This window comes from Rhinopithecus bieti, unplaced genomic scaffold (genome assembly GCF_001698545.2).
Source record: "Rhinopithecus bieti isolate Rb0 unplaced genomic scaffold, ASM169854v2 scaffold_62034, whole genome shotgun sequence".
Lineage (NCBI taxonomy): Eukaryota > Metazoa > Chordata > Mammalia > Primates > Cercopithecidae > Rhinopithecus > Rhinopithecus bieti.
The window spans coordinates 320,382-336,039 of NW_016823752.1; the positions used below are offsets into that span (position 1 = coordinate 320,382).

General features: G+C 51.3%; 1 protein-coding gene across 1 annotated transcript; it reads left to right on the top strand.

The window, feature by feature from the left end:
* Window positions 1–5,414: 5,414 nt before the first annotated feature.
* Window positions 5,415–15,015, top strand: ATP4B (ATPase H+/K+ transporting subunit beta). The gene is made up of 7 exons (XM_017861824.1): window positions 5,415–5,595; window positions 8,705–8,833; window positions 10,240–10,353; window positions 10,493–10,692; window positions 11,869–11,925; window positions 13,091–13,192; window positions 14,356–15,015. Exons 1-7 carry the CDS (start codon window positions 5,484–5,486, stop codon window positions 14,515–14,517), a joined length of 876 nt encoding a protein of 291 aa, XP_017717313.1. The 5' UTR covers window positions 5,415–5,483; the 3' UTR covers window positions 14,518–15,015.
* The last annotated feature ends 643 nt before the right edge of the window (window positions 15,016–15,658 follow it).

The window sequence follows — 15,658 nt, forward strand, 5'->3', positions numbered from 1 at the left end:
GTCTTTTTCCTCCCACTTTGGCCAATGGATATCCAATAGCTCCAGCACTGTTTGTTGAAAAGGCTATTTTTGCTTCATTGAATTCCTTTTGCACCTTTGTCAGAGATCAGTTGCACATATTGTGTGGGTCCACCTCTGGATTTTCTCTTCTGTTCCATTGATCTGTGTGTCTCCCTCTGACCATAACCTACAATCTTGAGTACCATAGCTACATTATAAGCTTTGAAATTGAGTAGACTGAGTCTTCCCATTTTATTCTTGTTTTTCAAAAAATGTTTCAAAAAATGTTTTAAAAAATGCTATGTTCAAAATATGCAAGAAAATATTTACTTATTCTAGTTCCTTTGCTTTTCTATATAAATTTTAGAATAATCTTGTATGTATCTACCAAAAACATTGTGCTTGGATTTTTGCATAGGAATTCCATGTGCAACGCCATATACTCAATCTGGGGAGACTGATCTCTTTGTTATGTTGAGTCGTTCCACACTATAAACATCGGTGTGTGTCTCCATTTATTCAAACTCTATTTCTTTCATCAATATTACATGGGTTTCAGCATGCAAATGCTGTACATGTCATGTTAGATTAGCACCTAAATATTCCTCTTGGTGTTGAGCAATCATAAATGGTAATGTGTTTTTAATTTTGGTATCCATATGCCTATTGCTACTATATAAACGTACAGTGGATTTCTGCGCCCTCATCTCATATCCTGAGACCTTGCTAAACTTACTTACGAGCTGTAGGAGTTTTGTTACAGATTCTTTGAGATTTTCTACATAAGCATTCATATTATCTGCAAATAAGGACAGTTTTATTTCTTCATTTCTGACATTCATGCTTTTTACGTCCTCTTCTTGTTCACTGCTCTAAATAGAACTTCCAGTACAATGTTGGATAAAAATGAGGGAGCCTTGTTCCCGGTCTCGGGGCAAAAAAAGTTTCATCTTTCACCATTGGGCATACTGTTAGCTGTGCATTTTTTGTCAGTGCTTTTAATCAAGTTGAACAGGCTTCCTTCTACTCTTGGTTTGCTGAGAGCTTTTGTCACATGGAAGCTGAATTTCATCAAATGCTTTTTCTACACTGATTGATATGATTGTGTGGTTTTTCTTCAGCTTGGTAATGTGGTGGATCACACTGATTGGGTTTTGAATCCTGAACCAGTCTTGCATTCCTGGAATACATCCCACTTGGTCATGGCGTTTGCTTTGTTGGATTCAATTTACCAATATTTTGTTTATGGTTTTTGCATCTATATTCATGAGGGATACTGATCTGTAGTGTTCTTTTTTTTGAACTATCCTTGTCTGATTTTGGTATAAAGGTAACACTGGTCTTATAAGATGAGTTGGAAAATATTTCCTCTTCTTCTATTTTCCAAAAGATGGTGAGGAATTGGTGTCAATTCTTTATTAAATGTTTGGTAACATTGTCCCATGAAATCATCTGGGCCTAAAGGTTTCTTTATTGGGAGATTTTAAATAATTAATTCAATTTTCTTAATAGTTACAGGCTATTTACATTATCTATTAGAAATTGGGTGAGTTGTAATTTTTGATGAAGCAGACCATTATCTAAGTTGTAAAGTTTATGTATGTAAAATTGCATGTAGTATTTCCTTCCTTATCTTTTTGATATTTGCAGGGTCTGTAGTGATAGCTCCTATTTTATTCCTGCTATCAGTTATCTCAGCCTTCTCTCTAGCTACAGATTTATTAATTTTATTTATATTTTCAAAGAACTAGTCCTCTCAATTGCTTTTGCATTTTCAAGTTCATCGGTTTCTGCTCTTATCTTTTAATTTCTTCCTTCTGCTTGTTTTTTGTTGTTGTTGTTGTTGTGATGGTTTGCTTGCTTGCTTTTGCTTTGTTTTACTTGCTTTTCTCTTTCTAGGTTTGTGAGATGAGAGCTTAGGTTGAGACTTGTCCTCTTTTCTAAAATATGCATTTTTAGTGCTATAAATTTTCCTCTTAATACTGCTTTAGCTATGTCCCTTGAGTTTTTATACGCTGTATTTTTTCTTCATTCAGTTCCATGTATTTTTAAAATTTCCCTTGAAACTTCCTTTTTGACTCATGAGTACTAGAAGTATGTTGTTCAGTTTTCATATTTGGAGGTTCTTCTGTTATCTTTGTTATTAATATCTAATTTGATTCCATTTTGATTGGAGAACACACTCTGTATGATTTAAATTCTTTAAATTTGCTAAGACTTCCTTTATGGCCCAAGGTATGGCCTATCTTGATATATATTTCATAGGGACTTAAAAAGCACATGTATTCTCTGTTGAGTATTCTACGAATGTCAATGACATCCTGTTGGTTTGATGATGTTGAGTTCTTCTATATTCACGCTAATTTTCTATTTGGTTATTCTATCAATTGTTAAGAGAGGAGTATTGAGATCTCCAACTATAATTGTGGATTTGTTTATTTCTACTTTTAGTTCTATCAGTTTGCTTTCCATATTTTGCAGCTTTCTAATTTTTCATTTGTTTCAGGCTTGTTTGTAATTGCTATTCAAGCATTTTTATCATGGCTACTTTAAAATTTTGGCAGCTAATTCTAACATCTCTGTCACCTTGGCGTTGGCATATATTGTCTTTTTAAATTCATTTTTAGAATTTTAAAATTTTTTTAGCAGAGATGCCTGGGCTGGTCTGGAACTCCTGGTCTAAAATGATCCTCTCACCCCAGCCTCCCAATGCTCTGGGATAACAGGCATGAGCCAAAACACCCAGCTTTGTATTAATTCATCTTAAAATCTTCCTCATTCTTGCCGGGCACGGTGGCTCAAGCCTGTAATCCCAGCACTTTGGGAGGCCGAGACGGGCGGATCACGAGGTCAGGAGATCGAGACCATCCTGGCTAACATGGTGAAACCCCGTCTCTACTAAAATACAAAAAACTAGCCGGGCGAGGTGGCGGCGCCTGTAGTCCCAGCTACTCGGGAGGCTGAGGCAGGAGAATGGCGGGAACCCGGGAGGCGGAGCTCGCAGTGAGCTGAGATCCGGCCACTGCACCCCAGCCTGGGCCACAGAGCGAGACTCCGTCTCAAAAAAAAAAAAAACTTCCTCATTCTTTGTGTGATGAGCGGTTATCTACTGAAACCCAGACGTTTTCATATTATTTAATCCTTCTCTTTTTATTGGCTTTCCCTGACCCCACTTCAGCAGCAGAAGGGAGAGGCTTCACCTTATTAACACCACGTGGGGCTAGAAGTCTAGGTTTCCCACTGGAAACCTTTGAGCGGGCTCCTGAGGACTGCTGGGTGGGTGGGTAGGAGTCCTGGCTCTCCATATGGTTTCCACTGACCCCACAGTGCCCCGGTGGCGGCCTTGTCACCGTGTGGTGGCCACAGTCCTAACTTTCCACTAGGCTGTGTCTGACACCACTCAGGTGGGGGGAGAGAGGGGTGACCGGTGGCTACCAGATGTGGGTGGGATTCTGGGCCCCCCTCATTGTCTGGCACCCAATTTGTATGGAGCACCTAGTTCTATGTTTTCGGAGCATGCTCTGGGGAAACTGCCCTCTACCAAGGTCTCTGGCCCTCCTCCCTACATGCATGTGTCCAGAAGAAGGTCATTCTGATAACGTGTACAGTTCAGCACACGTGCCTGCTTCTGGAAATTCAGAGACTACATTAGGAAGACTAAATTCAAAGATGCTTAGAAAGAATTCATACTTTGTTCATTTCAAGAGCATCTATATACTTCAGAGACAGCGGCTGCTGCATACTGGTGTTGTCAGACCCCTGGCACTCTGAGGTCCCAGGGCCACAGGCTGTGAACGATTAGACTGTGGCCTACTGCCAGACCCTGCGTTTTTATTGCCCTAACATTCCAAAGTCAGAAATGGGTACAATGTTAAAGAAAATGTGTAGGATGGGTCCATTAAGAAATTATGGCTGGGCGCAGTGACTCATACCTGTAATCCTAACACTTTGGGAGGATCCCTTGAACTCAGGAGTTCTAACCAGTCTGGGCAACATAGGGAGACCCCATCTTTACAAAAAAACAAAAGAAATAAAAATTAGAAATTAAAAAAAAGAAAAGAAATTATACGAATCCAGGTTAAAATGATGTCATTCCATTTGAATTTTAGGGCAATTATTTTGCAAACTCTAAATTATCCTAAAAAATTAAAGCAGTGTAATGCCTTGAGGGCTTTTCTTTCTTCTAAGAAATGAATTTGGTTACACGGGTCCCTGAGAGGGACGGCCTAGAGGTGACAGTGTGGGAAACTCTGCATGTAATTCTGGACGCACAGGGCTCATCATTTCAGTCAACTTCGATTCATATTTGTCAGAAGGCCCCTGAGCATGTTCCATTTGCCCTGCGTTCCCGTCACCCCCCGCAGAGATGGGCGCTGCAGCCAGCAGGCAGCAACGGCATCTGACATCCAGGACCCCCGTCTCCAACAGCGAAGCCTCTGAGCCGGGATTCTGTAGTGCCCCGCACAACAAGACTGCCTGGGAGCCCTCCATGTCCTGGTGCTCGGCCCCATGGGCGAGGGGCTCAGGCAGAATCTCCGGGCAGAAGTGGGCAGTAATGACTTCACGGTCCCTGCGCCGGCCCTGTGACCCCAATGCACTGCCCAGACCCCCGGTGACCCTGAGGCGCTGCCCAGGCTGAGCACTCCCCACCTGGACCCTGCCTTACTGCCTCCCACCCGCACTGTTAGAAACGCAGTGTGGGGCCCCCAGGACTCGCTGGGCTGAATCTGTGTTCTTCTGTGAACCTGTGCACTTCATTCCAGGGTCCTCTAGATTTAAGGGCTTATATTTATGAATTCCTCCATAGACACAAAAAAATCCTAAAGGGCCCTCCGTGCCACTGCCCTCTGGGGATCTAAGAGGATATTGCTGCTCTGAGTGAATCTGGGAGACAGAGGAGCCCCCGGGGACCCCTGTGTTCCCTGCTGACCCAGCTCCAGCTGCCAGGCTCACCCTTCCACCGGGTGACCCAGAATCGGGCCGGCCACAGCTGGGGACCCAGGGAGCCAATCACCCCTCACTCGCCTGCCTCACACCCTCCCAGGCCAGGGATGCGGCCCCAGCTGGCTCAGCCCAAGGTCGTGGACACAGTGGGTTCAGGCTGGCTCTGCTTTGACCTCGATCTCTCTCCTGAAGGAGAGGAGGGAAGGGGCAGGGCCTGTGAGTGCTGCTCACCCAGGAACGTGCCCTCACCGCAATCAGAGCAGACAAAGCTGAAGCCAAGGGCGTCCCAAGAGCAGCGGGGTGAGGAACACGGGCCTGGCCCACCCCAGGGGCAACAGCCGGGCTGCACCGGGCCCCTGGTGTTTGGTGAGGCGATGGCCAGTGCTGATAACTCGGCCCTGGACTCTCCCTGGGATCCTTCGCCTGCCAAGCCTTTGACCTCTGGCAGAGGAAACTATAAAGCCCAGAGGCAGGTGTCTGGTCTCAGTTAGGGCGTAAGGGGTGCAAGGAGCAGGCAGGAGGCTCCCAGGCCAGGGACGATGGCGGCGCTGCAGGAGAAGAAGACGTGCGGACAGCGCATGGAGGAGTTCCAGCACTACTGCTGGAATCCGGACACGGGGCAGATGCTGGGCCGCACCCTGTCCCGGTGGGGTACGTGAGGAGGGTGGGCCGGTTGGAGGGGGCTGCTCTGAGAACGTGGCCTCCAGGTGAGCTCAGGAGGAGGGGAGCAGAGGGCCCCTGAGAGTGAGACCCAGATGCTGTCCGGATGGCGTGGATGGGCTTTGGCCAGGGCCTCACTGGCCTCCCAGGGAAAGTGAGGGTCCCCAGAGCATCCTGAAGGCTGAGTTGACCTGCAGCCCTGACTGCAGAACGCCAGTGGAGGGCATCCACAGACTGGCCCCAAATTCCAGCCATATGCCTGACAACAGCATTTTAAAAGTATGTTTCCAGTGAATCATTTTTAAAAGAATGTGAAAGGTGACCATGGCGATTCCTTGGTCACACAGATTTTCACTCAATAACCTGAATAAGGGGCTCTGCCGAGACGCGGCTGCCAGCCCCTCTTTCCAGGACACCCGCTGGCATCCAGATGCGGAGGCGGGGAGTAAACCAGGCCCGCCTCAGCCTGTAGCACCTGTGCCTTGTGTGAGGTCCGCCCTGCGGGGTCCTGTCCCTGTGGCTGCGCAGAGGCACGGGCGGCCTGGCCCTCCTGGGAGGAAAGCAGATGCCTGGGCCTCCAAGGCCACACAGGCAGTGAAAGCATCTGCATCTACATCAGGGCTACCACACCCGTTCCGGGAAACGCCCTCACCCCTCACGGGAGAGTCTGGAGGAAGCACCTGCCCGCTCCCACCTCCCCCGGCGACCCCTGAGCCTCAGATGCAGCTGCACTGTCTGGCCAGGCACTGGCCCTGGCTCCCAGGGAAGGTTGGGCCCTCCTCAGTCCCCATGGTACCTGGCTCTGGGGGTCCTAGCGCCGAGGTGGGAATGCAGAGCCCCAGGCCCGTCCCACCTGTACGTGTAGCTGAGACGTGGTGGGAACACTGGCGACACACTGCCAGGCCTCTCACGCTCACGGCAGTGCTGGTGAAGGCCGCAGCCCTCGCTGGAGGCTCCGAGGTATCAAAGGGCACCAGAGCCCACTGGAGCCACAGTGCATTTGAAGTAGAACAAATACCCTATTCTTGAAGAGGAAGGGACCGGGGGCGGGGTGGAGGCGGAAGGGCCTCCTGGGCCAGGCGGGGCGGCAGAGCAGGAGACCAGGTTGGGGAGGGAGCTGAGGGCGGGGGCTGGGCCGGGGGGCAGCCCTTGGAAGCCCCATCTTCTGAGCCATTCTAGATGCTAAGACTCCCATGTGCCGCCTCCTGGCTGCAGGACCACAGAGAACCTTCTGGAATGGTCTCACTGCTCGGTTGGTAGACGTGGCCTCCGTTTAAGGATAAAAAAGTCTTAGGGCCCCGGGAAAACACAATTCAAGCGAAATGACAAAAACAAAAGGAATAGGACACGTTATTTTTACTAATGGGAGGACAGGTGCAGGTGTGGGAGAGGCAGAGTGAGCTGCATCTGGCTGGCCCCGGGAGCTGGCGGGAATGGGACTCTCACCTCCCAACCCCTCCCCTGTGCACTGCAGCGTGCCTGGAACACCGTGGTGCATGCGGGGGCCCAGGAAGTCCAGGGAGCACAGCCCACTCGAGCCTGGGCCCAGCATGGCCAACCTCGGGCTCTTAGCCAGGAGGCAGGGCTGAGCCACCTGGTGGAGCTGAGAATCGCCATGAAGCGGGTTGGCAGCCACTGGGGAGACACGCACCGCCCACGTCTCCACTGTGCACCACAGACCCCAGGGTAGACCCACAGGACCCGCAGCGGGGAAACGGAGACCTCTGCCTTCACGGCGTAGGTCCCTGGGGGGCAGGCGGCCAAGTCAAATAGAAGCCACATCAGGAGTGACCTGAGAACACTGAGGCAGAGAGCTGCAGGGCCAGCACCAGAGAGGTGCCAGGCATGATCCAGCGAGAGAACAGAACCCCTTCCACCACCACTGGTCCCACGTTGCTGAAGCTGGAAACCCAAAACCGGAGACTGAAGCCAAGCTGCTGGTGGCCACAGGCCCCTGCCACACGAGAATGCTGCCACCAGGGACGCCCGGCAGGGAAAGGAGGGACTCGAAGTGGATGCCAGGTGAGCAAGACCCAGCCCTGAGCCCAGCCGGTGCTGAAGTGACCTGGCTCAGAGACCTGCGCTGTCTCAGCTCACAGGAGGGGCCCCCCAGAAAAGGACACACGGTCTGCAGGCCACAGCCTCTCATCACAGCTCAGAGCTCCGGCCTCTTGGCCCCACGCTCCCTTGCTTCTCTCTGACGTGGTCCCGCTCTTTGGCTGTGTTTTGGGTCACTGGAGAACGGCTCACTAAGCAGAATCCATGTCACATCACCGGAGAGGAGGAGGAGGCCCAGTTCATTACAGACCTCCCAGAAAGAGAAAAGCCGTAGCAAACACAAAGCCGTCCTCTTCCTGGCGGTGTCTCCATGCAAATGCCTGCTGCGATCCACACAAGTGAATTTACAGAGACGAAGACAGCATCCAGGAGCCGCCTGTGTCCAGGAGCCGCCCATGGCCACGGGGACGGTGGCCTCCGTTAGGCTCTGATTCTGAGGGGAAGCTCACAGGAGGGTCTCAAAAGCAGATGAGATGAAGCCACACCCTGAGTGGCCAGTGCCCGTGGACACCCCTGCTTCTGAGAAGCACCATCTCCAGGGCCTCCCTTCCTCCCTTTCTCTTCCTGATGTCCTTGTGGAAACAGGGCTGGCCATGCGCTTCTAGGCCGCACTACAGGTCACCATGGGCAGGACCCCACCTCTCTGCCTCAGTTTCCCTTCCTGTGATGGGGAGAACCAGAACTCCCCTCTCAGAGGGCCCTTGGTTCCTGCTGGAGCTGGGATGGTGGCGCAGCCTTGGACACATCTCAAACAGCAGTTAGAGTGAAGTCAGCTGGGTACAAGGGCCTCAGGTCACAGGATTCTGCCCATGTGGATATCGAGACAGGCAAACCCAGAGGCAGAACGTGGCCGGTGGTGCAGGGCTGGGAGGGGAGTGCAGCAACTGTCTATGGGGACGGGGTTTCTGTTTTAGGGGAAGAGAATGTTCTGGAACTAGGTAGGGAAGATGGTCATGCCACATCATGGACGCGCTCAAGGCCACCCAATTGTGCGTGTTAAAATGGCCGACGTGGTAAATTTTGTGCCTGCCTTATGTCACAGTGTGGATCAGCCTGTACTACGTGGCCTTCTATGTGGTGATGACTGGGCTCTTCGCCCTGTGCCTCTACGTGCTGATGCAGACGGTTGACCCATACACGCCCGACTACCAAGACCAGCTACGGTCACCAGGTAAGTGCCGGAGATGCTGCCCTCACGCCGCGTGACAGGCCAGGCTGCCGCCTCGTGGGCTCTGGAGATGCCCAGGAGGACCCGTGCCTTCCTCAGAAATGAAGCCCAGAGAGGCCAGCCCGGCAGCCCCAGGGTGAGCCACACACCCCAGCAGGTGCCCCCGAGGGCGGCCCCCAGCCCCCGAACTGGCTTTAAGAGCAACCCCAAGGCCTAAGTGGCCCCTTAGTTTCTTTCCATGAGGAAAATGACCCCAAATTATAAAATCTGACTTTGGCTTTAGTTTTAATTATGAAACAGAAGGGTTTTGTTATAGAGACAAGTTTTTCCATCCACTTACTTCCTGTGCTTGGATATGCACATGGAATGTTTCTGCAAGGATGTACAGGAAACGGTTTCCAAGGAGCATGCCCGGGAGACCAGCAGAAAAGAGCCCGCTGGTCACCTACACAACAGCAGGGTGCGAGAACAGAGGAACAGGCATCCGAGTTGTCAGAGGCCACAGGACAGACGCCCCCGTCAGTGTGCAGAGCAAGTGCAGAACCTCCTTTCCCCTTAGACCCTGCTGAAGGTTATTTTAAACCATGTACAGATGTTATTCTAACAACATCCACAGAACAGCAACACCTAGCCTCAAATATAAAGCCAGCAGCATCCACAGGGGATCAGCTAAGCAAACTGCAGGCTTCACACAATGAAACCACATTTATGGAAAGAATGAGGTGAGTCGACACAAAATGACAGAAAAAGAGGCTCCCAATCGCATGGGAAGTGGAAGTGTGTGGCGTGCGTGGCCACTGGGAAGCGAGTGGCGTGTGGATGGTGGGCTGGTCCTAAGGACCTGAAGCAAGCACACGTTTCTGCATCTTCTGTGTTTCCACAGAAACAGGAGAGTGTGCAAAGGATGCACATTTGACAGTTCACATTGGGAAAGTCGACAGCTCTGGGTTTAACTCCCTGCTGTGTGCATCCTGATGCTCAGTTTTACAATTAACACGTTGTTAGACCACTTTTGTTCTTAACCAAAACCAGTGAAGACTTTTTAAATGTGTTCAAATACAATTTTACGTAGAAACCCAGTTGCAGCCTCTGGATTAGTCATCACCTAACACAGAGCAGGCACCCAGTGGAGAGAGCCAGCCACCCGCAGACCCCCCACCACAGCAGCCAGCCAGGTTTCAGGGCCTCTCACACCCCAGGCGGAGCCAGGGCAACTCCCAGCAGGGCTCCGCGCCACATTCTAACCGTGCTGTCCCGGGGGTCCTTCCTTCCTGTGCTGCAGACAAGTTTACTCCGAGGAGGCTCCAGGGTTGGGCCACAGCCTCGGGCGTATCCTCAGCCACTTCAGAACTGATGGCTTAAAGTGGTGAGCATTTGGAGACACTAAACACAACGGTCTCTCTCTCCAGGGGTAACCTTAAGGCCGGATATTTACGGGGAGAAAGGCCTGGAAATTGTCTACAACGTCTCTGATAACAGAACCTGGGTAGACCTCACACAGACTCTGCACACCTTCCTAGCAGGTAAAGTGTGAAACGTCTCCACAGCTGCGACTTTTTTTATTTTATAAGAAACTGGCACTCAGGGCTCAAGGCCTTCCCGGGGGGCAGCCAGGCATCAAGGCCAGGGCAGGACAGGGCTGGCAGGTGCGTCCATCCGCAGGCTACTCTCCAGCAGCCCAGGAGGACAGCATCAACTGCACCTCCGAGCAGTACTTCTTCCAGGAGAGTTTCCCCGCTCCCAACCACACCAAGTTCTCCTGCAAGTTCACGGCAGATATGCTACAGAACTGCTCGGGCCTGGCGGATCCCAATTTCGGCTTTGAAGAAGGAAAGCCGTGTTTTATTATTAAAATGAACAGGGTGAGTACTGAGGGTCTCCTTCCTGCGCCACTACAACATTGTGGTCAGGGCCTCTCACTCATCCCCACCACAAGGAGCACATGTGTCCCGACCGGGGCTTGCCCAAGCGGGGACAAGGACTCTGGCCTCATCACCCTGTACCTTGGTTTGGCACACACCTGTCCCGTTTGGCTCTTAGACACAAATTTAAAACCACTCATCAGATACCAGCACATAGCCGGCCCTCTAAAACATGTGGAAACACTTGAACAGGGGTCTCTGTGAGGCCAGGGCCCCCTTCAGGGCGGCCAGAGATGCCAGGGCCAGGTAAAGGGGTCTCAAGTTCTGGAATCAGGACTGGGAGGGATTTAGCACCTTCTAAAGCAGAGGCTTCCAACATGGGACCAGGGGCCCCTCGGGGGGTGTGGGGAGGTGACCCCTGAGCCAGGCTTGAGCAGGGCAGGTCCTGGCCAGGCAGAGGGCTTGGGGCCACCGCTCCATGGACCAATCAGCAGCTCTGCGCTGGGCCTCCCGGCAGCTGCGCTGTTTTCGTTTCCCACTTAAGAGGCTGTACACTTGTGCCCTCCACACCTCACGGGTCCCTCTGTCAGCCAGGGTCTCAGCACTGCTGGCATGGAGGGGCTGTGACGGGGGTCCCAGCAGGGCGTGGTGGCCACTGTGCCCGTCTCATGGCAGCTGCCACCCTCGGAGCACAGCAGGGGATGGCTGGGGCTGGAGAAGCCCAGGGAAGAGGTGTGAGGAAGGGGGCTGAAGCCCCGGGTGGACCAGAGAGAGTTTTCCGGAAGGGCTGTGCAGGGCAGGGGGCGGACCCAGCCTTGCCGCGAGGCAGGCCGGCCCGTGCTCTGTTTCAGCACTCCACCACAGACCTGGACATAGTTCGAGAGCTAAGACCACCCCCGCCCCAGCTCTGCCACCTGCCAGCCACCTCCTGAAGCCTGGGCCAAGCGGCCAGCTAATGGGTGGGTTGGGGGAGGGCTGTGGCTCCAAGTGATGAGTTAGTGACACCTATGGGGATTCCTCCAAGGGAAGCCGCAAACCAGACCAAGGGCCCTTCTCAGTCCTGGTCAGAAAGCCCAGGCTGGGGCTGGCCAGGTCCCAGCTCCACGGGTGGGTGCCGCTGCACCTCACATGGCAGTGGGGGTGGGGAGCGGACACACTCAAGTTTTTCCCTTCTAGATTGTCAAGTTCCTCCCCAGCAACAGCTCGGCCCCCAGAGTGGACTGCGCCTTCCTGGTGAGTATGGCCGCACGGCGGGCTGGGCTGCCCCAGGAAAGGAGCTTGTCAGGGTCGTGCTGGTTCACGCTGGGCATGGCCCGCCTGGTTCTCTCCAGGAATGTCGACCTCAGCCCAGTAAGCCAGATGTAAACACCACCGAACCATCAGCACAGCGAGTTCCACCATGGGGGTTAAAACCCAGCAAGAGAAACACAGTGCTGTTTTCTCATCATTTTGCTTCCAGACGCATCTGAGTAGCATATCACCAGCACGTTTCAAAATGCTTGGTGGCCATGTGGAAAGACCAATGTACATCCACCAGTTATGTTCTTTTTATGTGCTTCTTTACAAAAATATTCCAGCTTGCCAGCAGCTACAGTTGTTTGTGTTTAGTATACGGACTGCTAAGAGTTGGCATTGATCTCAGGCTAATTCCAGGCTTTTTTTCAAAATTGCTTTTTAAGTCAACATTTTTTAAAACTAAATTTTTTAAATGAAATGTTTTCTAAGGTTTGCTTCCACCATTACACCCAAAGGCAAAGGTTTCACAGCATGGTTCCATTACTGTGTGGAGCCTTCCCACTCGGGTGTCCGAGGGAACCTCACTTCCCTCAAAGCCTCCACTTTCCGTGTGGGCTACGGGGATTTGCTTTTCCTTTTTCAATTTATTTGGGCCACACCGTGGCTCCTGAGATTCTAACAGATCCAAAGCACCCTTCAGCTATTTGTTGATGACCCCGAGCTACCCACTGAGCAAGTCTCTGCTTCTGAAATGAGAGGGCCCCAATCTCACAAAAATACGTGTTCACTTGTCCCTCTCACACCAACTTGTAACCCAGTTGTGGCAAAGCAGCACATGCCACTGAACAGTGGCCATCCTCGAGTGTGGACAAGCAAGCAGACTCCCAGCTTCACCCATCTACATCATCCTGCCAACACTTCAAGTTGTTAGAAGCACACATTGGAGGGGTCACTGGGCATTTTGCATGCTAACAAATCATATCCTTGCTGAGATCTCAGCATTCAGTATAAAGATTGCATCTGATTTATGCTAATTATGCAATAAAGCATTTATGCAAGCACCTACACAGTGCACATGTGCACACATGCACACAAATGCAACACACAGACATGGGCACACACCAGCTCCCACCTGACTCAGACAGTGGCCTCTCCTCCCCAGGACCAGCCCCGCGAGCTCGGTCAGCCACTGCAGGTCGAGTACTACCCTCCCAACGGCACCTTCAGTCTGCACTACTTCCCTTATTACGGGAAGAAAGCCCAGGTAGGTTCCTTCCTTTCACGCTTCCCTCACCACAGCTGCTGAGTCCTCTCACACTTGGCCAAAGGAAAGCAATAAGCACCTTCATGTATAAAAATGAAGCAAAGGCGTGAACAGTCTGCATGTTTCCCAAGCCCCGGTTCTTGTATCTACTTGGAAACATTCCTTTCATGCAACACAAAAATACAACTCTAACTGTTCTAACTTTTTTTTTTTTTTTTGGAGACAGAATCTTGCTCTGCAATCTGCAAGACAGGGCCGGGCGTGGTGGCTCAAGCCTGTAATCCCAGCACTTTGGGAGGCCGAGATGGGCGGATCACGAGGTCAGGAGATCGAGACCATCCTGGCTAACACGGTGAAACCCCATCTCTACTAAAAAAATACAAAAAACTAGCCGGGCGAGGTGGCGGGCACTTGTAGTCCCAGCTACTTGGGAGGCTGAGGCAGGAGAATGGCGTAAACCCGGGAGGCGGAGCTTGCAGTGAGCTGAGATCCGGCCACTGCACTCCAGCCTGGGCGACAGAGCGAGACTCCGTCTCAAAAAAAAAAAAAAAAAGAAAATCTGCAAGACAGAATCTTGCAATCTTAGCTCACTACAGCCTCAACCTCCTGGGCTCAAGTGATCCTCCCACTTCAGCCTCCGGAGTAGCTGGGACCACAGGCACACACCACCATGCCCAGCTAATTTTTGTATTTTTTGTAGAGAAAAGGGTCTCAGTATGTTGCCCAGGGTGGTCTTAAACTCCTGGGCTGAAGCACTCAGCCTGCCTCAGCCTCCCAAAGTGCTAGGATTACAGGCATGAGCCACTGCGCCCAGCCTAATTTTTCTACTTTCCAGATCCTCTAAAACAACTGCATATCCACTTCAAAGACTTTCCTCCACGTCACATGCTTTTCCTGTTTCATTTTTGTGTTCATCATCATAAGAGTTTATAGTTGAATTTACTCCTGGTATTGTCTGTCCCCTCCAGACCGTTGCTCTCCATTCTTACATGAGGGGATGTTATCTCAGCAAATTCCAGGGCATGCATTCGGTCACGACCAGTATTACACAAACCAGCTGCTTCTCTGCACCAACCTGACTGTTGACACTTCCCTTGCTTAGTTTTCTCTCCTTAACTTCAGAGATTTTTGAAACACCTGTCCTTTCCTCACTCCCACTTCAGCCTCACTACAGCAACCCTCTGGTGGCCGCGAAGCTCCTCAATGTCCCTAGGAACGCTGAGGTCGCCATTGTGTGTAAGGTCATGGCAGAGCACGTGACCTTCGACAATCCCCACGACCCGTATGAAGGGAAAGTGGAGTTCAAACTCAAGATTGAGAAGTGAAACGGTTTGCGCAGGGGTCCTGGCCACAGCCTGCGTTCATGGACGCCCTCATGGTTGGGCTTCCCTTGCCCATCAGCTCCCTGCCAAATCATCCCCAAAGTGGTTTAGAGCAGCAACGGGAACTCCAGAGAAGTGCCCACATGTGAAGGGCCTGCTCACGAGTGTCAGTTCTTCCTTCTTGAATTCTTACAGTTTTTAAATGGAATTTGCTGCTATAAGAATGTCCAGCTAACATGGGAACGCCAAGGCAGCAACTCTCTAATTTACCAGGCTGTAAAAACAATTCGTCTTCTCCTGTGTAGCCATCACTTTATTATTATAATTTATTTTTCTACACTTCAATATGAACTGCCCACATTAATATAAAAACTGTTAATGCACTGATATGAAACACGGCTTACACTAATGACATTCTGAATTCTTGCTTTTAAAATTGCAATTCCTATGTTGTAAACATAAAATACATTAAAGTCACTCTTATTGTATGTAAAAAAAAAATCATGTGTTTCCTGACATGGGAGAAAATTAAACCAAACGCTTCCTTAAAAATCTCATTCTAAAAGTCTCAATTGCAAGTCAGGGAAATTACAAAAACCACGTTGGTGTGGGGTTGTCACCTAAGGATGCTCACAGCTCCGGGAGGCAAACAGTGGGGAGTGAGGGTGTCAGCAACCTGATGGTGTTTAAAACTCAATTAGTTACAAACACACTTCTCGTTCACCAAGAACAAGTCTCTCCTCCAGTTAGCAACTCTAACCCTTTCAGAAAACTGAAATGAGAACATTCTCCCAAACAAGCAAACCTGCTCTTGCTGAAGGCCACGGGTTGCTCACCCAGAAGGCGGTGTGCGCCCTGGGTCCCAGTTCCACCACTGAAGGCCACGGGCTGCTCACCCAAGTGGTGTTGTGCGCCCTGGGTCCCAGTTCCACCACTGAAGGCCACGGGCTGCTCACCCAAGTGGTGTTGTGCGCCCTGGGTCCCAGTTCCACCACTGAAGGCCACGGGCTGCTCACCCAGACGGCGGCGGTGTGAGGCCCTGGGTCCCAGTTCCACCACTGAAGGCCACGGGCTGCTCACCCAGACGGCGGCGGTGTGAGGCCCTGGGTCCCAGTTCCACCACTGAAGGCCACGGGCTGCTCAC

Coding starts and splice junctions, on each gene's coding strand:
- ATP4B (XM_017861824.1), top strand. CDS start 5,484: ATGGCGGCGCTGCAGGAGAAGAAGACGTGCGGACAGCGCATGGAGGAG. Junction 10,693..11,868: donor TTATTATTAAAATGAACAGG/GTGAGTACTGAG, acceptor TTTCCCTTCTAG/ATTGTCAAGTTCCTCCCCAG. Junction 11,926..13,090: donor GAGTGGACTGCGCCTTCCTG/GTGAGTATGGCC, acceptor TCTCCTCCCCAG/GACCAGCCCCGCGAGCTCGG.